Source organism: Ictalurus punctatus, chromosome 12, assembly GCF_001660625.3.
Source record: "Ictalurus punctatus breed USDA103 chromosome 12, Coco_2.0, whole genome shotgun sequence".
Classification (NCBI taxonomy): Eukaryota; Metazoa; Chordata; class Actinopteri; order Siluriformes; family Ictaluridae; genus Ictalurus; species Ictalurus punctatus.
This window is the reverse complement of record NC_030427.2, coordinates 28,934,852-28,957,162: the sequence shown is the minus strand read 5'-3', so window position 1 is coordinate 28,957,162 and position 22,311 is coordinate 28,934,852. Positions and strand designations below refer to the sequence as shown.

General features: G+C 43.3%; 1 protein-coding gene across 1 annotated transcript; it reads right to left on the bottom strand.

The window, feature by feature from the left end:
- Window positions 1-1,295: 1,295 nt before the first annotated feature.
- On the bottom strand, window positions 1,296-22,286 carry thbs3b (thrombospondin 3b). The gene is made up of 23 exons (XM_053684563.1): window positions 21,998-22,286; window positions 20,513-20,719; window positions 18,940-19,187; window positions 15,735-15,837; window positions 13,389-13,415; window positions 12,944-13,026; window positions 12,662-12,713; window positions 12,353-12,501; window positions 12,081-12,218; window positions 9,807-9,881; window positions 9,404-9,556; window positions 8,696-8,806; window positions 8,477-8,584; window positions 8,113-8,272; window positions 7,724-7,842; window positions 7,008-7,060; window positions 6,584-6,777; window positions 5,543-5,721; window positions 5,318-5,366; window positions 4,931-5,127; window positions 4,549-4,721; window positions 2,719-2,858; window positions 1,296-2,310 (listed from the first exon to the last, which is right to left on the bottom strand). Exons 1-23 carry the CDS (start codon window positions 22,083-22,085, stop codon window positions 2,249-2,251), a joined length of 2,868 nt encoding a protein of 955 aa, XP_053540538.1. The 5' UTR covers window positions 22,086-22,286; the 3' UTR covers window positions 1,296-2,248.
- Between the last annotated feature and the right edge of the window lie 25 nt (window positions 22,287-22,311).

Genomic DNA, 22,311 nt, shown 5'->3' with positions numbered 1-22,311 from the left:
AGAGAACAGCTGTTTATAGCTGCTATGACAGAAACTCACTTGATTTGGTGGCTGTTCCACACCACCAGCTGTAATCACCGTAACAGTGAGGTCACCCCATGCAGAGTCTGAACCCTCGTCTCCAGGGACCAGAGGTAAGAACTCACCCCAGTGAGCCTCCCACATAAACAGGGAGGAACTTAAACACAGAGCAAGCCAAAAGGTCTGATGGATTGTGAAGGATTTCGCTTCTTAATAAAGACCCAAGCGGGCCCAAATTTGGAAAAGAGAAACAGTTTTTATTGAAGCTTCACACACAGGTGTGGTCTCTTCTAGCTTCGGTCCTCAACTACCAACGTAGTAAGGAGTCCTTTCTGAAAACATCTCACCTAGGCTTCTAACTCAAGGTCAACACAAAGATAAAACTCTCTCTCAGGCCCACGCAAACTAATTCCTGTCCAGTGAACATGTTCCAGAAGATTTCATTCTATGCTGCACTGATAATATCAACCGGTAAAAAGGAACTAACTCAAGCCTGCACACTGGATGAGTGGAGCAGATCGCCACCGATTATAATTACAACGGCTTTCTCTACCTCCCTCTAGTGGCACAAGCGGGTCTAACGTTTCAGGCAGCTTGCTACCTCCCTCTAGTGGCTGAATGTAGTCTAACGTTTCAGACAGCTCTCTACATCCCTCTAGTGGCTGAATCTAGTCTAACGTTTCAGGCAGCTCTCTACCTCCTTCTAGTGGCTGAATCTAGTCTAACGTTTCAGGCAGCTTGCTACCTCCCTCTAGTGGCTGAATCTAGTCTAACGTTTCAGACAGCTCACTCCATCCCTCTAGTGGCTGAATCTAGTCTAACGTTTCAGGCAGCTCTCTACCTCCCTCTAGTGGCTGAATCTAGTCTAACGTTTCAGACAGCTCTCTACCTCCCTCTAGTGGCTGAATCTAGCCTAACGTTACAGGCAGCTCTCTACCTCCCTCTAGTGGCTGAATCTAGTCTAACGTTTCTGGCAGCTCTCTACCTCCCTCTAGTGGCAGCACAAGGTCGAGCCAGCTGTCCTCTTAGAATATAAATAGGAAATAAATCGTTCTTTAATCAATAGAATATTGTAATGGCAAATTGCTGTAGTAGGAATAAATAATGAAACATTTCGGGACATGCTGTTTTAGGAAAATAGCTTCAGGGTGGTAACGGTAACTTTGCTTTGCGTCGCGCACCCATCATTGATTATTTTCCTATAACGGCACGACCCCGTATTGTTTTCCTCCTTACATATTTCACAATACCAATTCAGACAAACAATAGCATTTTTAAACTTTTATTTATAAACAGGGTTGTAAATTACAGTTGAACAAATCCATGACATGAGTGCATGCTGTGTTAGTTACACACACACACACACACACACACACACACACACACACACACACACACACACACTCGCACACACACACTCATGGAGGAGGAAGTGGACGTAGCACCATAATAATAAGTAAACACTGGAGTAAACGAATAGGTTTCTGTTAAAAGTCCAGCTGTAAAGGTGAAACAGCTCTACACTGTATTATACTCAACTCTTTTAATCTCATTTAACTCATCGTATTTCATTCATATTTATCTTGAGCATGGGGACAAAACAAAACAAAACAAAAAAAAACAGAAAGAACAACTTCTCATCTGAGTATGATGTAGCAGACAAATTATACTGTGTTATAAAATATAAAACCCTGTCATATTTTAATATGCACATCCTGCCATTCCATTGGTTTAGCAGGGGAAGAGGGTGGAGCCTGTAGTTCTGAGGATTCAGAGAATCTGGATTGCTTGAAGGTAAAACTATCGTCTAACAGAAACGCATTATTTACTATAAAAACGACGGCCGTACAAGTTGTGGGTGACTTTCACCAGCAGGGATACACACCTCTAGTGCTCGGTGTAGCTCAGTGTACTGTACTGCGGTCATGTTTTTCACGGAGGTTTTCACCGTATAACATTAATTACGTGACACCAGCATACTCCTGATGCTCCTCAGCGTGAGCCTCTCTGGACTAAATACTGGAGTTTAATACAGACACGTAGTTAGTACACAACCGTTTATTTAGAAAAAAAAACAAACACTGTCCAGACACAGAGAGACAAGAACTCCAGCACAACCACACACACACACACACACACACACACACACACACACACACACACACACACAGCAGACTGTGGTAACTTCAGGTTGCATGATGCAGTGATTAAAGTCATGAGCGCTCTTCTACGCTCCCGTCCCGAGGTTCATCTGTCTGTGGTAGAGGTAAAAATCATCCGGGATTGCATCTGATGAGAACACACACACACACACACACACACACACACACACACACACACACACACACACACACACACGCAAAATTTCACACACGTTTTTGATCACGAAACAATGATTGGTATGAAGTGGTGCCTAAGTGTGTGCTGAGGAAGAAAAGCCGTTCAGCTGCGACTGTTTTCAGCTCGCTGACGTCCTTTAGTCCATTTTTATAGATCATACAGAAACATCAACAACTCTGATTGTGACACTTTCACAGCTCTGTAGAGGTGTAGGAGGTGTATGAGCGTATGAGCTTCCTTCTTAACTACATTAGTAGCTCCAGCTCGCACTAAGCTACACTGCAGGTGTCCTATAAACAAAACTGTTTGCTATATTAATGTGACTTTTATGACGAAGCTTCAGACTGCGGCTCTCACCGTTACAGCGATAACCCAGATTGGACCAGATAATGTTCTCCTGTGAGAAGCAGAAAACACCCAGACGTCCTCCTTTCATCGAACTGTCAATCACCACACCGGAGTCAGCGACAAGAGCAGTGCCTTCATACAGACGCACTCTGAAAACACACACACACACACACACACACACACACACACACACACACACACACACACACACACGCGCACACACACACACGCACACGCACACACACACACGCACACACACACACGCACACGCTAAATCCCACAAACCCTACCTGATCTCATAAACATGACAAAGGCAGGTGTCTGGATGATACTAACATGGTTTAATGAATAAGAGCACAGCTGGATCAGACTTGTAAAAACAGCTGGACTGTATAAAGACAGCTTGATCTTACTCGGAGGAATAAATAAAAATTCAAGCAGCTGCGTGAGACGGGTCTGAATACGAGGAACTTTCCCCGCGTTAGCGCTGCTGTAAGTTTTAAAGTGAAGTTACCGACTCGCTGAAGGCATCTGGCGTTTATCAGAGTACCTCCCCTGCGCTTCCTTTCTGTTTGTCCTGAGGGGAGCACTTCAGACCATCCGGCAAAAACACCGGACACCTAGACAACAGGTTTCACCTCAAAACCTCAAACCCAGCGCGATCAAAGGCGAACCTGGAGATATCACACCTCACTGGATTTCTTCATTGGACTTGTTTACTGGATTTTAAAATATGATTTGTTTGCAGGATTTGTTTATTATATTTCTTTATTTAATTTGTTTGTTGGACTTATTTGATTTGTTTATTTAATTTGTTTATTTGTTTGCTGGACTTATTTAATTTGATTTGTTTATTTGATTTATTTGGTTTGTTTATTTGATTGTTTGTTGGAATTATTTGATTTGGTTTTTGTTTGTTTATTGGACTTGCTTATTTGATTTGGTTGTTGGACTTATTCGGTTTGTTTATTTGTTTGTTTGTTGGACTTATTCAGTTTGTTGGACTTATTCAGTTTGTTGGACTTATTTGATTTGTTTGTTGGACTTATTTGATTTGTTTATTTGATTTGTTTGTTGGGCTTGTTTGATTTGTTTATTTGATTTGTTTACTTGTTTGTTGGACTTGTTTATTTGATTTGTTCATTTGTTGTTTGTTGGACTTGTTTGATTTGTTTATTTGTTTGTTTGTTGGACTTATTTGATTTGTTTGTTGGACTTATTTGATTTGTTCATTTGTTGTTTGTTGGACTTGTTTATTTGATTTATTTGTTTGTTGGACTTGTTTATTTGATTTGTTTGTTTGTTGGACTTGTTTGATTTGTTTATTTGATTTGTTTGTTTGTTGGACTTATTTGATTTGTTTGTTGGACTTATTTGATTTGTTTATTTGTTTGTTTGTTGGACTTGTTTGATTTGTTTATTTGATTTGTTTGTTTGTTGGACTTGTTTGATTTGTTTATTTGATTTGTTTGTTTGTTGGACTTATTTGATTTGTTTGTTGGACTTGTTTGATTTGTTTATTTGTTGTTTGTTGGACTTGTTTGATTTGTTTATTTGATTTGTTTGTTTGTTGGACTTATTTGATTTGTTTGTTGGACTTGTTTGATTTGTTTATTTGTTGTTTGTTGGACTTGTTTATTTGATTTGTTGTTTGTTGGACTTGTTTGATTCGTTTATTTGATTTGTTTGTTGGACTTTTCGATTAGTTTGTTGGACTTACTGGATTGATGCACACTACATGATGTGTGTAGATGTATAAAAATCATTAGGATTTTGGAGGGAGGAAAATAAACTCATTCAGTCTCTCACACAATTAGAAATCGGAGAATCGATCCGTACCTGATGTAGCCGACCTGCGGCCGATGGCTGAGGCTCCAGCGATACGATGTTTTATCGCTCCATCCCACGTTCCTCGGATCCTTCCAGAGCAGCGTCACCTCTCCGTGTGTGTCGCCGGTGTGCCACAGCGCGTTACGCAGATACTCGCCCGGACCGGTGCGGGACTTCACTGCCTGAGTGACAGACCCGGGGAGACGCGTTCAAACCACGCTTAACATCTTTTCAAAACTCTATTTCTTTCCTAAACTTTTCGTCATACATTCAGTATCATCCAGAGTGACGTACTGCCTGGAAAATACATCCTTCCTGTGTACGCTTTGCACTGTACTGCACCTGCTTCGTGCCGTCCTTAGTAATAACCGAGCGCTGCTGAAATAATCACCTTCAGCTGCAGACCAGGTTCAGCCTGTGCTGGGAACGGCAGGTTTTGCCAGTACGTCTGCTCCGTCTGCTTCCACATCACCACGTAGAAGCTGGACGAGTCCTGGTAGGAGAAGATGAAGCCCACGTAGTCATCGTCACTCATCGTGTTCACGTGAAACGTGCCCTCGAAATCAACACCGTTGAATGCCGTGTAGCCTGGAGGAAGAGCAGGAGAGATGCTGACGAAGGCTGGATCAGTGCGATCAGTAGATCTGAGCTACAGCATGATAAAAGACCTACTGATTTTACGAGATGCCGTCAGATCTAACGTGTAGACAAATACCATATAATCATAAATATTTATAAATAAATAAATAAATAAATAAAGAGTAGACATGAGACTTACCCACAGCCAAACCAGGGTCACTGTTCATCGTCTGTATGATCTCCATCCCCTACCGTCACAGGAACAGGAGCACGTTTATATAGTTAAAGAGATACCTCTAGATCGCTCAGGAACTATATCACAGGCAAACGTACACACCAGCCAGCGGACAGGCCCTGCACCAGGAGGTTCTGGCCTGTAAGGCGTGGTTTTTCTGCCGGATCTGTAGTCCAGCCGGGAGCTCACCTGATTCAGCACCACCCAGTTCGGGTCGATCTGGGAATCCCCGAGCGGGTCCAGGATGACCGTCTGGAAGGCTCGGAAGTCCGTCATGGTGATGTCAGCGTTTTCGGGACAGGCGTCCATCTCGTCGCTCACTTTATCGTTATCAAAGTCGCCCTGACACACATCACCCACTCCGTCCGCTGAGGAGAGGAAGAGAGGAGGAGGAAAGAATGAGGGAATATTTAGATTTACTGAGGGAAAACACTGGCCTCGCTCTTTCCTTAACTTTCTCTCTCTCTCTCTTTACGTTCCTTTCTTTCTTTTATTTTCAGCTCTTTCTTTCTTTAAATTTCTTTCTTTCTCTTTTTGTTTCTTTCTTTCTTTTATTTTCATTGTTTCTTTCTTTCATTTTCATTCTTTCTGTCTTTAAGTTTCTTTCTTTCTTTTATTTCCATTCTTTCTTTATTTAATTTGCTTTTTTTCTTTAATTTTCTTTTTCTTTAATTTTCTTTTTTCTTTCATTATTTCTAACTTTAACTTTCTTTCTTTCTTTCATTCATTTCCTTTTTTCTTTAATTTTCTTTTTCTTTCTAAATTTAACTTTCTTATTTCTTTAATTTTCTTTCTATGATTTTCTTTATTTCTTTAATTTTATTTTACTTTAATTTTCTTTTTTCTTTCTTTCTTTCTTTCTAAATTTAACTTTCTTTCTTTAATTTTCTTTAATTTTTTTTCTTTCTAAATGTTACTTTCTTATTTGTGTAATTTTCTTTCTATAATTTTCTTTCTTTCTGTCTTTAATTTTCTTTCTTTATTTATTTTTTTCCCTTTGTAACTTTAACTTTCTTCTTTCTTTCTTTCATTTTCTTTCTTTTGTTTTATTTCTTTATTTCTCTTTCTTTCTTTCTCTCTCGGACTCAGTTCTTCATTATATCTTTAAGATTATATATATGTGTGTGTATTTGTTTTGAGAAATGTATATGCGTGCGTATGTGCGTGTGTGTGTGCGTGCGTATGTGCGTGCGTGCGTGCATGTGTGTGTGTGCGTGCGTGCGTGTGTACCGTCCGAGTCTCTCTGGTTAGGATTTGGGACGAGTCTGCAGTTATCAGGACCGGGATAAGAAGCATCCGGAACTCCGTCGTTGTCGTCGTCGTCGTCACAATCATCCCCGATGCCGTCGTTATCGGAGTCCACCTGAGAGCTGTTGGGGATTTCGGGACAGTTGTCCCTCGTGTCCTGGAGACCGTCCCCATCTCTACACACACATTGAGCAGCACTTTTGAAACACTTTTATTATGTTTTGCTAAATTCCGCTCCAGTTGAAGACGTGTTTGTGGTTACATGATTACACGCATCCCACGCTTCACGCGTCACCTGCTGGAGCTCACGATGTTTCAGTGATAGAATATCTCATACTAATCACTGCATCACGTACTTTAAAAAAGAACTAAAAAAATGTAAGTAGTGAAACGGCGGGAAACTCACGTGTCCTGGTTCGTATCGCAGATGTCTCCCACCAAGTCGTTATCAATATCCGACTACAAACAGAGACAGTGTTACAGACTGCTTTCTCCCCTCTCCCGGCATCCATGAACAAATGACAGACAGAATTACACAATCTGTATATTTTATAAGCAATAGAACACTTGGAGGCGTGCCGTTATAGGAAAATAATCAACCGTGACATGGTGTGATGAAGCGGAGCCACAGTGACCACCACGAAAGTGATTCATTTCCAATAACAGCCAGTGTTTATTTCCTCTTAAACCACAGAAGTGTTTATATATTCTGGAATGTCCGTGACAGACTTGTTCACCAATCGAGTCTTGAAGTTAATAAGAAAAAGAAGCCCCACCCCAACCGGTCCATCGGAAAACGTCCGGCCTGTTACAAAGCGCTGACACTGGAGACTCCTTCCATAAACGCTAAATGAGTTATCCTTTCAGAACGCACGTGTACGTTACTCTTCACTAAACGACGACGCTTTTTTTAATCCTTAGTTGATGCCGTGCGTCTGCTATAAGAGTCCCTGTTTATAACTCCGTTGCCATGGAAACACAATAATGCGATTTTAATCCTCTACATTTTAATGTCATTTACTGAAATCGGTTGTTTGGTCTGGTTATATGTCTATTTCATGGTGTCGTTATAGAAAGACCAGCGCTATATATATTTATATACTGTATATATGAGGCACACACCTGAGTGGGGTCGTTGACCTCAGGACAGCTGTCACACACGTCTCCGACTCCGTCGTCATCCCGGTCTGTCTGCATGGCATTGGGGATTTTCGGGCAGTTATCCAGCATGTTGGGGATTCCTGCAGATCACAAGCATGCTAAAAGAGCTTTGTAAAGACGACTCGCACACCAACAGATGGTTCTTCATTCTCCGTTAGAAATAAAGGGCAATAAATAAAGGGTATAAATACTATGCAGTCTGTACTCTCTGTAAATGGGACAAGGGTTCGACACGGGTTCAATGGAAACAGTATTAGAACACAGTGCTAATATTTCCAAACAGTTTGCATAAGCGTCATAGCAGAACAGCTGGTCATGCTAGTCGGTGTATCACGGGGTGTGACGCGTACCGTCGCCATCGATGTCGTTATCACAGCTGTCTCCCACACCGTTACCGTCCGTGTCCCGCTGATCTCCATTAGGGACGTTGGGACAGTTATCACACGCATCGCCGTACGAGTCTGTGTCGGAGTTCTGCTGGTCCTTATTGGGCACCAGACGACAATTATCCTGCAAAAAAGTCCGTTACACTCAGTAATGATTCAAACTTTGATTTCTACGACATTATCTCAGCTTCAGTTACACCGCAGTGCTGTGGGGCGTTCTTTTATAACCGAGACGAATGCAATCAATCGCTGCTTTTTGCTGCGTGCTAAAGTTCAGGACGTGTAAACGTTCTCGTAATCGTCTACGTTTAACGTTTCTGAAATGAACCTCCATGTTCTTTATTCCATCTCCGTCTGCGTCCGCGTCGCACTGATCTCCGACGCCATCACCGTCCGTGTCCTCCTGACCAGAGTTCGGCGTGGCGCCACAGTTATCCTGTAAGAGTGCGTTCATAAACCGGGGATAGATTGTACAAATAAACACAGGTGTGTGTGGGGGTTGAATCTAAAGATGACGTTAAAGGAGGAGAAGAAATCAGGGACGAACCGCTCGGCAGTGTTTATCGTTATCGATGCAGGGAAGCGCTTCGTCTGGATAGCCATCGAGGTCAGAGTCGATGCCGCAGATATTCCCGTTCCCCGCAAATCCCACGTCGCACTGAGGGAGAAATAAAGCACAGTTCGTGTATAAGATACGATGCACAGAGAGAGCGAAAATGAAGTGATAATTAAGTGATACAGTGATGCTCAATATATCTAAATACGGCTAATAGAATATCTCGATTGAAATAAATATTTCACAGAATTTTTCTTCAGACAGAGCACCATGAAATCGTTCTTTTTTTTTAACCACGCTTCCTAGAGTGAAGCATGGTGGTGGTAGCATTGTGCTGAGGGTTACCCGTGGACTCTTGGTTACTTCTCTGACTAAGATCTCGCTGACTTTTAGTGACCAGCCTCCTCGAGAGAGTCGCACTTGTGCCGTGTTCTTTCCATTTTTTTAAGAATCGTTTTTTTATAATCAAACTCGAACGAATACTTTTCCAGAGCTTTGTCCCGGACATGTGTATTTATACTGCGATACGCGTATTTACGCTCAGGAACGCTACTGTACACCCACCAGGAAGCTCCCAGTCTGGGAAATGCAGCATTTAGTACTGTATGTAATATGAAACGGAATACTACAGGGAAAATATCTTAATGTAAACAGATGTGTTCGGGTTATCGGCGTCTGACACGTGATACGAGTTCTCACCACACAGGACACGTCACTGCTGCGCTCCAGCACGCAGTGAGCATTGACATCGCACGGGTCGTATCCGAGCACAGCGCACGTCCTCCTGAGGAAACAGCCCGATGTCTGATTCCCCACAAAACCCGCTTTACACTGACCACACTGAAACGAACCCTGACAGAGACAAAAACAGACAGTTGAGCACTGAAAAAACCCCGCATCATCATCATCATCATCATCATCGTCATCATCATCATCATCATCATCATCATCATCATCATCATCGTCATCATCATCGTCATCACCGACACACACTCCTCCAGCAGCTCAGTGTCTTATGGCACGCTGTTCTGTATAGAAATGGACAAAAGACGTCACAGAGCTAAAGACAGTCGGTTTTGATATCTTATAAGCATTAACTCACCGGAGTGTTGATGCAGACGGAGTTGGAGACGCAGGCGGCGGTCTGAGCCGCACACTCGTCTACGTCCACACACTCCTGTAACACACACGGGCACGATCACGGGCGTGGTCACATGGTAGCTGCAGCCTTTTAAATAAGACTAATAACCGTCAAGGTCAGAGTAAACACAACAGATATTTCCCAATCTCACTGTACACTGAGAGAGAGAGAGAGAGAGAGAGAGAGAGAGAGAGAGAGAGAGAGAGAGAGATGGAGTGATAGAGCGATGGAGTGAGAGAGAGAGAGAGAGAGAGAGTGAGAGAGAGAGAGAGAGAGAGATGGAGTGAGAGAGAGAGAGAGAGAGAGATGGAGTGAGAGAGAGAGAGAGAGATGGAGTGAGAGAGAGATGGAGTGAGAGAGAGATTGAGAGAGAGAGAGATGGAGAGAGAGAGAGAGAGAGATGGAGTGAGAGAGAGAGAGAGAGTGATAGAGAGATGGAGTGAGAGAGAGAGAGAGAGTGATAGAGAGATGGAGTGAGAGAGAGAGAGTGATAGAGAGATGGAGTGAGAGAGAGAGAGAGAGAGATGGAGAGAGAGAGAGAGAGAGATGGAGTGAGAGAGAGAGAGAGAGTGATAGAGAGATGGAGTGAGAGAGAGAGAGAGAGAGATGGAGTGAGAGAGAGATGGAGAGAGAGAGATGGAGTGAGAGAGAGAGAGAGAGTGATAGAGAGATGGAGTGAGAGAGAGAGAAAGAGAGAGAGTGATAGAGAGATGGAGTGAGAGAGAGAGAAAGAGAGAGAGTGATAGAGAGATGGAGTGAGAGAGAGATGGAGAGAGAGAGATGGAGTGAGAGAGAGAGAGAGTGATAGAGAGATGGAGTGAGAGAGAGAGAGTGAGAGAGAGAGAGAGAGAGTGATAGAGAGATGGAGTGAGAGAGAGAGAGAGAGAGAGAGAGTGAGAGAGAGAGAGAGAGAGAGATGGAGTGAGAGAGAGAGAGAGAGAGAGAGTGAGAGAGAGAGAGAGAGAGATGGAGTGAGAGAGAGAGAGAGAGATGGAGTGAGAGAGAGATGGAGTGAGAGAGAGATTGAGAGAGAGAGAGATGGAGAGAGAGAGAGAGAGAGATGGAGTGAGAGAGAGAGAGAGAGTGATAGAGAGATGGAGTGAGAGAGAGAGAGAGAGATGGAGTGAGAGAGAGATGGAGTGAGAGAGAGATTGAGAGAGAGAGAGATGGAGAGAGAGAGAGAGAGAGATGGAGTGAGAGAGAGAGAGAGAGTGATAGAGAGATGGAGTGAGAGAGAGAGAGAGAGTGATAGAGAGATGGAGTGAGAGAGAGAGAGTGATAGAGAGATGGAGTGAGAGAGAGAGAGAGAGAGATGGAGAGAGAGAGAGAGAGAGATGGAGTGAGAGAGAGAGAGAGAGTGATAGAGAGATGGAGTGAGAGAGAGAGAGAGAGAGATGGAGTGAGAGAGAGATGGAGAGAGAGAGATGGAGTGAGAGAGAGAGAGAGAGTGATAGAGAGATGGAGTGAGAGAGAGAGAAAGAGAGAGAGTGATAGAGAGATGGAGTGAGAGAGAGAGAAAGAGAGAGAGTGATAGAGAGATGGAGTGAGAGAGAGATGGAGAGAGAGAGATGGAGTGAGAGAGAGAGAGAGTGATAGAGAGATGGAGTGAGAGAGAGAGAGTGAGAGAGAGAGAGAGAGAGTGATAGAGAGATGGAGTGAGAGAGAGAGAGAGAGAGAGAGAGTGATAGAGAGATGGAGTGAGAGAGAGAGAGAGAGAGAGTGATAGAGAGATGGAGTGAGAGAGAGAGAGAGAGTGATAGAGAGATGGAGTGAGAGAGAGAGAGAGAGAGAGTGATAGAGAGATGGAGTGAGAGAGAGAGAGAGAGAGAGAGAGAGAGAGAGAGAGAGAGAGAGAGAGAGTGATAGAGAGATGGAGTGAGAGAGAGAGAGAGAGAGAGAGAGAGAGAGAGAGATGGAGTGAGGTAGACAGTGAGAGAAAAGCGTGATAGAAAGGCAGTGGTAGAGAGACACAGAGGGAGATTATAGAGAAAGAGAGAGAGAGAGAGTGATAGAGAGATGGAGTGAGAGAGAGATGGAGTGAGAGAGAGAGAGAGAGAGAGAGAGAGAGAGAGAGAGAGAGAGAGAGAGATGGAGTGAGGTAGACAGTGAGAGAAAAGCGTGATAGAAAGGCAGTGGTAGAGAGACACAGAGGGAGATTATAGAGAAAGAGAGAGAGAGAGATAGACAGTGAGATAGGCAGAGAGGCACATTAAAGGAGAGACAGACAGATCGGACCTGTCTGTGGTTCTGGGCGAACTCCATGCCGACTCCACTCAACTCAGGACCGGAGAACCCCGGAGGACACGGCTCACAGCGGAACCCCTTAACACTGTTCACACACATGTGTGGAGAGAAACACGGCTGTGCTGCACACTGAGGAGGAGAGAGACGGAGACAGAGAGAGAAAGACTGAAATGCACGACAATGCTCTAAAGATTTAAAACTGTATATTTAACGTGTGTGTGTGTGTGTGTGTGTGTGTGTGTGTGTGTGTGTTTTAGAGGAACCTCATTGATGTCCTGGCAGTGTGTGCCATTGCCTGTAGTGCCTGCAGGACACGAGCTGCACCGATACCCCGGAAACTCCAACACATCGACACACGCGACACCGTCATAACACGGGTTAGACTGACAACGAGACTGAGGCTCATGGAAACCTGAGAGAGAGAGAGAGAGAGAGAGAGAGAGAGAGAGAGAGAGAGAGAGAGAGAGAGAGAGAGAGAGAGAGTTTACACAATGTCCTAGTCACACTGATTTAAAATAAACCCCTTCTATACAGTGTAAGTGATACAGTCACAGACCGTCTCCATCACTCACCACACACTTGGCACTCCAGAATAGTGTTCCTGATTAAAGACATCTCCTTGGTCTGAAATGAAAAGGAAACAAAGTTCAATATGATTAAACAATTATTAAAGGTGAATTAAATTTCAACGAACAATTCACAAAACAATGACTGAAAAATATTTCATATTTTTAAAGACATCCCTTTTAATATTTCATTCTTATTATTATTCATTAATCATGCTTTCTTGCCCATGTGTGTATGGGGGGGGGGGGGGTTGAGGGGTTGCATATGCATGTGTGTTTTGAGTTCACCATGTCCCTGATGTCCTCTCTCAGATCGCCCATGATCTGATTAAAGATGATCAGCTGACCAATCAGAGCCTTAGTGTGATCACCTGAGGAGAGACAACAGAGAGGGGAAGAGAAGAGAAAAGGAAGAAAGAAAAGAAGTGGAGGAAAGAAAAGAAGAGAAAAAATAGAAGAGAGAAGAAAAAAGTGAGCAGAAGAGAACAAGAGTAGAGTAGAGAAGAGGGAAAAAAAGAGAAGAGAAAGTAAAAGAAAATACAAGAAAATATGATATAAAAATGAGATATGAGAAATGAAGTGATGAGACACGAGGGGAAAAGCAGACAGGAGGAGATAAAGGAAGAAGTGAAGGGAAAAAATAAGAAAAGAAATAAAGGAAGATGAGAGAACAAGGTCTAATAGCAGGAGTAATAAATGTGTAATAACAGGAGTGTGAACTGCTGTCACTCACCCAGTATGCCGTTAACGTCACCGCCCACTGCAACACACAACCCTCACCAGATCAGACTTTTTACTTTACTTCAGTTATTACAGGGTTAGTACAGAGTTAGTTATTACAGGGTTAGTACAGAGTTTTTACAGGGTTATTACAGAATTATCAGAGTTATTACAGGGTTATTACAGAGTTAGTTATTACAGGGTTATTATAGAGTTATTACAGGGTTATTACAGGGTTATTACAGAATTATCAGAGTTATTACAGGGTTATTACAGAGTTATTACAGGGTTAGTACAGAGTTAGTTATTACAGAGTTATTACAGAGTTATTACAGGGTTAGTACAGAGTTAGTTATTACAGAGTTATTACAGAGTTATTACAGGGTTAGTACAGAGTTATTACAGGGTTATTACAGGGTTATTACAGAATTATCAGAGTTATTACAGGGTTATTACAGGGTTATTACAGAATTATCAGAGTTATTACAGGGTTATTACAGAGTTATTACAGAGTTAGTTATTAGAGTTATTACAGAGTTATTACAGAGTTAGTACAGAGTTATTACAGGGTTAGTACAGGGTTATTACAGAGTTATTACAGAGTTATTAGAGTTATTACAGGGTTATTACAGAGTTATTACAGAGTTATTAGAGTTATTACAGGGTTATTACAGAGTTATTACCGGGTTAGTACAGGGTTATTACAGCGTTATTACAGAGTTATTACAGGGTTAGTACAGAGTTATTACAGAGTTATAACAGAGTTATTACAGAGTTATTACAGAGTTATTACCGGGTTAGTACAGGGTTATTACAGCGTTATTACAGAGTTATTACCGGGTTAGTACAGGGTTATTACAGCGTTATTACAGAGTTATTACCGGGTTAGTACAGGGTTATTACAGAGTTATTACAGAGTTATTAGAGTTATTACAGGGTTATTACAGAGTTATTACAGGGTTATTACAGAGTTAGTACAGAGTTATTACAGGGTTATTACAGAGTTATTACAGAGTTATTACAGAGTTATTACAGGGTTATTACAGGGTTATTACAGAGTTATTACAGGGTTATTACAGAGTTAGTACAGAGTTATTACAGAGTTATTACAGGGTTATTACAGAGTTATTACAGCGTTATTAAAGAGTTATTACAGAGTTATTGCAGCGTTATTAAAGAGTTATTACAGAGTTATTAAACAGTGTGGTGAGGACATAACTGAACTGAACTGATCTTAACGAGCAAAGGATAAGCAACAATGATAATGTGGATGAAATTAAATGAAATACATTTATATTACATGGTTGTGGTCCAAATCTGTGAAGCGCTCACAACCACTCTCTCTCTCTCTCTCTCTCTCTCTCCCCCCCCCTCTCTCTCTCGCCCCCTCTCTCTCTCCCCCTCTCACTCCCCCCTCTTCCTCTTTCACTGTTTCTCTCTTTCTCTCTCTCTCTCTCTCTCTCTCTCTCTCTCTCTCTCTGTCTCTCTCTCTCCCCCCCCCCTCTCTCTCTCGCCCCCTCTCTCTCTCCCCCTCTCACTCCCCCCTCTCCCTCTTTCACTGTTTCTCTCTTTCTCTCTCTCTCTCTCTCTCTCTCTCTCTCTCTCTCTCTCCCCCCTCTCACTCCCCCCTCTCCCCCGCCCCTCTCTCTCTTTCACTCTCTCTCTCTCTCACTCTCTCTCACTCTCTCTCACCCTCTCTCTCACTCTCTATCTCTTTCTCCAAGTGAAGATAATCTAAACTATCCAGTGATTTTGGGAAACTGGACCCTGATGATGAACAGATGACAAGCTGCTGCTGCTGCTGAAATCTGGAGTTAATCATGTGTGTCATGAAGGCTTGTGCTGCCTGGTAAACACTCGGTGTTTCGGTGTTGATGTTGCTAATTCGGGAGATTTCAGCACAGAGCTCTATCACTAACGATGCAAATGTGAACTGATGAAGCAGAAGGACCAGATGTGTGAAAATCATCAGAACTGAGCAGTAAGTGAGTGAGTAGCGGTTCAGTGGTTAGGACCTCATGTCCTTCAGTTGTAAATCACTTCGGATAAAAATCTGGCAAACGAATAAATAAACGGCTTGTAATGTGAATGTGAATGTAGCTTTAAATCCATGGCTGCATTACTTGGGACGACCAGAAGAGGGCAGCACGTCAACAAATCACTACAGCACAGTGTACAGCTGGAAATAAACATACAGAACATTCACTCATTCATCTTCAGTGAGAGATTTATTCTGCTCAGAATACATGGGACTGTGTGAGTAAACCGCAGAACCCACATGAACACACCTGCGTGTCGTTTAGTGTTGTGAGTGTGTGTGCGTGTGTGTGTGTGTGTGTAGTGTGTGTAGTGTGTGTACCTGTGTTGTGTAGTGTTGAGTCTCCCTGCAGTGAGCAGTCAGTGAGGAGACCAGCTTTAGGGAGAGAACCACCGAGGGCCAGCTTTAGAGCCTCCACTGAACCCTACACACACACACACACACACACACACACACACACACACACACACACACCTGCCAATCAAGACCCAAAATTAGTACCAGTCTGCATGGTTATCAGCTCGCTGTGAAGGAGCATGAATGAATTAGAACACATATAGAGTTATTTTCCTGCCTCAAGTCACCAAATCAAGCGTATCAGTGAGTTTTTATAAACAGCGTTTATAAACGTGAATGAGATTTACGGCCCACGATCTAGAAACACAACCAGAAATCACCATTTAACTCTTGACAGCATTCATACTCAGTAAGGACTTGAATGATGGGACGCTCCACGTGATCGAAGTCTAATAATAAACAGATTGTTTTCCAAACAAAAATGTGTTGTTATTTAACAAAGAACGACAGCGTGTAACTGTTTTCTGTAACGAGACCTTTGTTTAACATACAGTATATGGGAAGGAGTCTCCAGTGTCAGTGCCTTGTACTAGTCCGAGGTGTAAAATCTTCAGGAACAAGTAGTGCATGCCGGTTGGTTTTACGGTAACGTGCCAAGCTGCGTTTTTTCATCGTATTAACTTCAAGAGAGGAAAAAGGAGAGAGAGGTGTGTGAGCGAGCGCCGGTTTATAGCGGCTACATTGCTTCTCAGACGTTCCATAATGTTAAATCTAATTATAAACACACAACAATGTATGATATATTGTTTATTTAGCTAATAAAAAAAGTGTCATCATTGCTAAATTGGTGTTGTAGGAAAGGATTTAAGAACTTGTTGACGTGATGCTCTAGGAAAATAATAATACATTCAGAGTGGGAACAGTAACTCTGCTTCGTCACCCTACCCTGTCGTTGATGATTTTCCTACAACAGCACGTCTCCAAGTGTTTTATTCCTCACTTATTTACAGCTAGGACAGTGCACTGTGGTTTGTCCTCGTTAGTTTAGACTGAAATATCTCACTACTATAAAAGTTAGAGGTGGGCGTGGTCAGGCGGATGGATGCTTCGAGAGAGCCAAGGAAGCAGAGTGAGGGATTATGGGGGAAAAAATGATCACTTCTGTTCATTCAAGTACAGCTGGAGTACAAGGTTACAGGATATTATCAACCCAGACGATGAGGTTTTGTTGTTTAGTTGACATTTTCAAAATAAACAGAGTGAAAAAGAAAAAAAGAAAATCTGACAAAGGAAAAGGGAATACGTTTGATGAGTACGTCAGTCTTAAATCTGAAAAGCCTTAAAAACAAACTCCACATTCAAGACATTTGTAAATAACCATAAATCATTAAGTCACACACACACTATAGACAATTTGGACATGCCAAACAGCCTACACTGCATGTCTGTGGACTGGGGGAGGAAACCGGAGTACCCGGAGGAAACCCCTGAAGCACAGGGAGAACACGTAAGCTCAGCACACACAGGGCGGAGGCTGGATTCAAATCCCCAACCTCGGAGGTGTGAGGCAAACATCCTAACCACTAAGCCACCATGTGCCCATATGCTGCAAATATCCATCCATCTTCTATACCACTCATCCTTCAGGGTCACGGGGAACCTGGAGCCTATCCCAGGGAGCATGGGGCACAAGGCGGGGTACAGTCTGGACAGGGTGCCAATCCATCGCAGGGCACAATCGCATACACACTCACACACCCATTCATACACTACGGACACTTTAGACACGCCAGTCAGCCTACCATGCATGTGTTTGGACTGGGGGAGGAAACCGGAGTACCCGGAGGAAACCCCCGCAGCACGGGGAGAACATGCAAACTCCACACACACAGGGCAGAGGCAGGATTCGAACCCCCAACCGTGGAGGTGCGAGGCAAACGTGCTAACCTCCGTGCACCCATACGCTGCAAATATATCAAATATAATCAATTTAAAAATATAAATATAACAAAATCATTCATAACAAAAGAAAGAAAAAAAGTCAAGTCTTTTTATATGTAAACATTCCCAGTTACATTTCTTTTCCAAATCCAATTCCAATCTTTCCCATTGGTTACAGGATCCGATATCTGCTACGCCTTCTCCGACATCTGATCCATCGGTCCTGCTGGTCTGATCTTCAGCTTGTATAACGTCTGGGATGGTCGTTCAGTACCACTGCGGTGTCTGAGCTGTTAAAAGGGTCTCAAACCTCCTAAACAGGTTGTGAGGACATTGTGCATCTGTCTGATCCGACTGGAATATAAACCAGAGCGGAAGATCAAAGACGGAGCGAGATAAGAGAACAAAGCGCGCACTATGTGCGTTCACTTCTTATCTCAGTCCTCTGCCCCGTCCGAGCGGGATGACGTTTCCCCCGTCTCTACAGCATTACAGGTTCTCAGTGCTCCGAGTCACATTTAACGGGGGAAAGAAAGAAAACAGTATGAAACTTTTTCCTCAGAATTTATGAATTAAAGCAGAAACAGCTGCAGGTTAAGCTGCATAACTTCCCTTAACATTTGAGATAGTTTAATAAATAGCTTCTCAGAATTCACAGTGATTGTCTCACTCTTTATGTAAAAAAAACAAACATATATATATATATATATATATAAACTTGTGCATGTGCTGTTATAGGAAAATAATCAACGACAGGAATGGAGTAACTGTTATCACCTAAATCTTGACTGATTTCCAGTGACAGCATGTCCTGTTGTACATTTTTATCCATTTGTTGTTACATTTGAAATAACATACGAAAAAATGACCTAGTTCCTGTAGTTTCTGATCTCACTTACATTACAGAAGCTTTAAAAGTACATAAACTTCTCTTAAGGTTCGAGCTTTACGTTTGGCTGATACACTGGACACTGGAGACTCCTTCCATAAACGCTAAATGAGCGTCTCTTTACAGAAAACTTCCCCATACGAATGATTTTTAAAGCGGTTTATGTGGCCGTACAAGACCCCGTGTAACGATAACGATATCAGAACGAGCTGCTGTCAGAGAGAACTAATCAACACCTTCTGACCAATCAGAATCCAGAATTCAGCATCACTGTAGTATAGACTGCACTATTCGGCCGGGACAATGTGTGCCAAGCTGTTCATGTAATGAAACACCTCAAAGTGCTGACCAATGAGAACAGCTTCAGCTAAAGAGAATTTCTCCGTTTCAGACTCACACCTGCATCCTGGCGAAGTTCCTTTCTCCGCTACGGACCTCCACCGACTCAACCTTCGCGGGCAGCCTGGCCAATGAGGGCAGCCCGTGGGCGGAATCGGTCAGGCGGCAGTTAATGTAGAGCTCGAAGGTGATGTGGCTCTGTCTGAGTCCGCCCACTCTGAGGATGAGTGACTGGCTCCGCCCATCCGAGAGGGCGGGGTTACGCAGGTTCACTGAGTGGAGCTTCCCGTCAGAGCGCAAATATCTTACTAACACCACAGGGGGAAAGACAGACAGATGGACAGAGAGACAGACAGGTATACAGACAGAAAAACAGACAGACAGGGGAACATGCAGAGAGACATACAGACAGAAGGACGGAAAGAGAGACAGACAGAGAGAGACAGACAGAAGGACACAGAGAGACAGAGAGAGAGATCGACAGTGAGAGAGACAGACAGAGAGAGACAGACAGAAGGACACAGAGAGACAGAGAGAGAGATCGACAGTGAGAGAGACAGACAGAGAGAGACAGACAGAAGGACACAGAGAGACAGAGAGAGAGATCGACAGTGAGAGAGACAGACAGAGAGAGACAGACAGAGGAACCGAGAGGCAGACAGAGAGATGGAGGGAAACAAAGAGACAGAGAAACAGAAAGACAGAGGGACAGAGGGACACAAACAGTGGGACAGGACAGTAAGAGACAGATAAACAGAGGGTCAGAGAGACAAAGACAGAGAGTGTAACACAGAGAGAGACAGACAGGCAAAGGGAGAGAGAGAGAGAAAGAGAGAGACAGACAGACAGACACAGAGAGAGAAACAAAGTGAGTTAGAGGCACAAAGAAAGACAGACACACAAAGAGACAGACAGAGGGAACGACAGTGACAGAGAAAGACAGACAGGCAAAGGGAGACAGAGAGAGAGAGAGACAGAGAGACAGACACCACGAGAGAAACAAAGCGAGATAGACAGACAGGGACACAAAGAGAGACAGACAGGCAAAGGAAGACAGAGAGAGACAGTGATTGAGAGAGACAGACAGAGAGACAGAGAGAGAGATCGACAGTGAGAGAGACAGAGAGAGATCGACAGTGAGAGAGACAGACAGAGAGAGACAAAGAGAGATCGACAGTGAGAGAGACAGAGAGAGAGAGACAGAGAGAGAGACAGAGAGAGACAGAGAGAGAGATCAACAGTGAGAGAGACAGAGAGAGATCGACAGTGAGAGAGACAGACAGAGAGAGAGATCGACAGTGAGAGAGACAGAGAGAGGGATCGACAATGAGAGAGACAGACAGAGAGAGACAAAGAGAGATCGACAGTGAGAGAGACAGAGAGAGAGAGACAGAGAGAGAGACAGACAGAGAGAGAAACAGAGAGAGATCGACAGTGAGAGAGACAGAGAGAGAGAGACAGAGAGAGAGATCGACAGTGAGAGAGACAGAGAGAGATCGACAGTGAGAGAGATCGACAGTGATAGAGAGAGACAGTGAGAGAGACAGGCAGAGAGAGACAGACAGACACTGGTTAATGTGTATGTAGAACTGAAGTAAAAGTGAGCAGGATGTCCTCAGCAGACTCTCAGTACCTTTAGTGGTCTTGCCGATGGCGGTGATCTCCAGGTATTTCTTGCCGTCGTCTCTGCTGTAGATCCCGAACAGCACGCCGCCCAGTTTCGGAGGGAGGCGGAATATAGAGGTCACGTACACCTCCTTCATTTTCTCCAAACCTCCCATCAAATCCTCCACCGCCGCCACCATCCGAGCACCGCCACTCAGCGCCAGCGCGTCAATCACTGCAGCCGAAGGGTGGAGGGGAACCACGCCAGTACGGTTACACAGTCATATCCACAATTATACTCGAATTCTGTACACGCTGCAGCACAGTAACACCGTTCTGCACCGTAACCGCTAAAAACGAAATGCCGCGAGTGAGAAACGTGAGAACAGAAGCTCTTGCGGTTTAGTCTTTTGAAGCCGACAGCGAAAACCTGACCTGTGACAACCGCTAACTTCTCTCAGGAGCAGCGCAAATACAACACCGACCCGCAAACTAGCACCAAATCACTCAACCATCACAAACACCACAATACACCACACATAATGTTCCTTTACCCAGGACCCTGGAGATGTGACACAGCAACATTACCTGCTCTTTAACAGAAACTGGTTTTCATTGTTATATGTCGTGTCAGCAGCTACCCGGGCTTTTTTTTTCTCTTTTTTATGTTTTAGAAGCACTTTTTAATGGTTTTGATAAATCTTTTAAGTGGCGTGCTTAAACTTTTGGCTTTCCATACTGAAAAAAGTGCTAGGCGATTCAATTTATTCAAGGACAAGCTAAATGCCAATCTACAACAGCAGAAAGATACACTCACTCACTCGCTCACACACACACACACACACACACACACACACACACACACACACACACACACACACGACTAAGAAAGGATCAAATAAAGATTGAAGGGAAAAAAGGCCAAAATGGGAAAATATTAAGATGTTAATGATCTTAACAACAAATCATTGGTCAGAAATTTAACAAGAATTAAACAACTAGATAAAGTAACACACCCCTTATTTCCTAACCAATAATGTTTTTGTTTTTGTTTTGTTTTTTACCCAGGAATGTATAATACGGATGTTTAAACACAAAAGTGGGGAATAAAGCAGAATTAGTGTACAAACTCATGCACTAAAGTAAAGAGTCAAAGAAAAGGGTGTTAAATGTCAGTGACATGTTGTTTTGATTTAATGACACTCTATTCTAATGTAACGTAGTGAGTTCACCAGACACCAGAGTTAATCCTACACTGTAGAGCAGTCATTAAGCATGAGTTCGTTACCTGCTATAGATTATTTTATACATGATTGGCTCACCGAGTCAACTGAGTGCCACAGATGTGTTTATTCAGTATTATTACACTATAATACAACACTCCAGATGTTTTTCAACACCACTGCTTCATCACTGTAACTGACACAGTTCAGCTGTAAAGATCTGATGTAGAGAGGGCGAGAGAGAGAGTGAAATAAGTGCAATAAGAGCAGCAGTGTGGAAATGATCCTACCTTTCATTTCAGTTGAGTCTGTGTGAGGAGCAAACAGCAGCACATGCAGAAAAAGCAGCACTTTAGAAAGTAAACTCGCTCCCGCCATCCTGCTGCAAAACAAAAGGCGGTTAATCAATAGAGAAGCACTTTTAATCCTCGTTTATTCAGGGCTTTCTGAGGTCTGTACGGTTGAACAGCACAGCCAGGTCTGCACTCCAGCAAGCAGCAATGTGGAAGGCCATAGGAGCAAAAAAGCAGGGCAAATTCACACCCCGCCAACTTCCCGCTTATTCCCAGTCATTTTCAGCCAAAGTAAGAAAAGTACTGGCGAA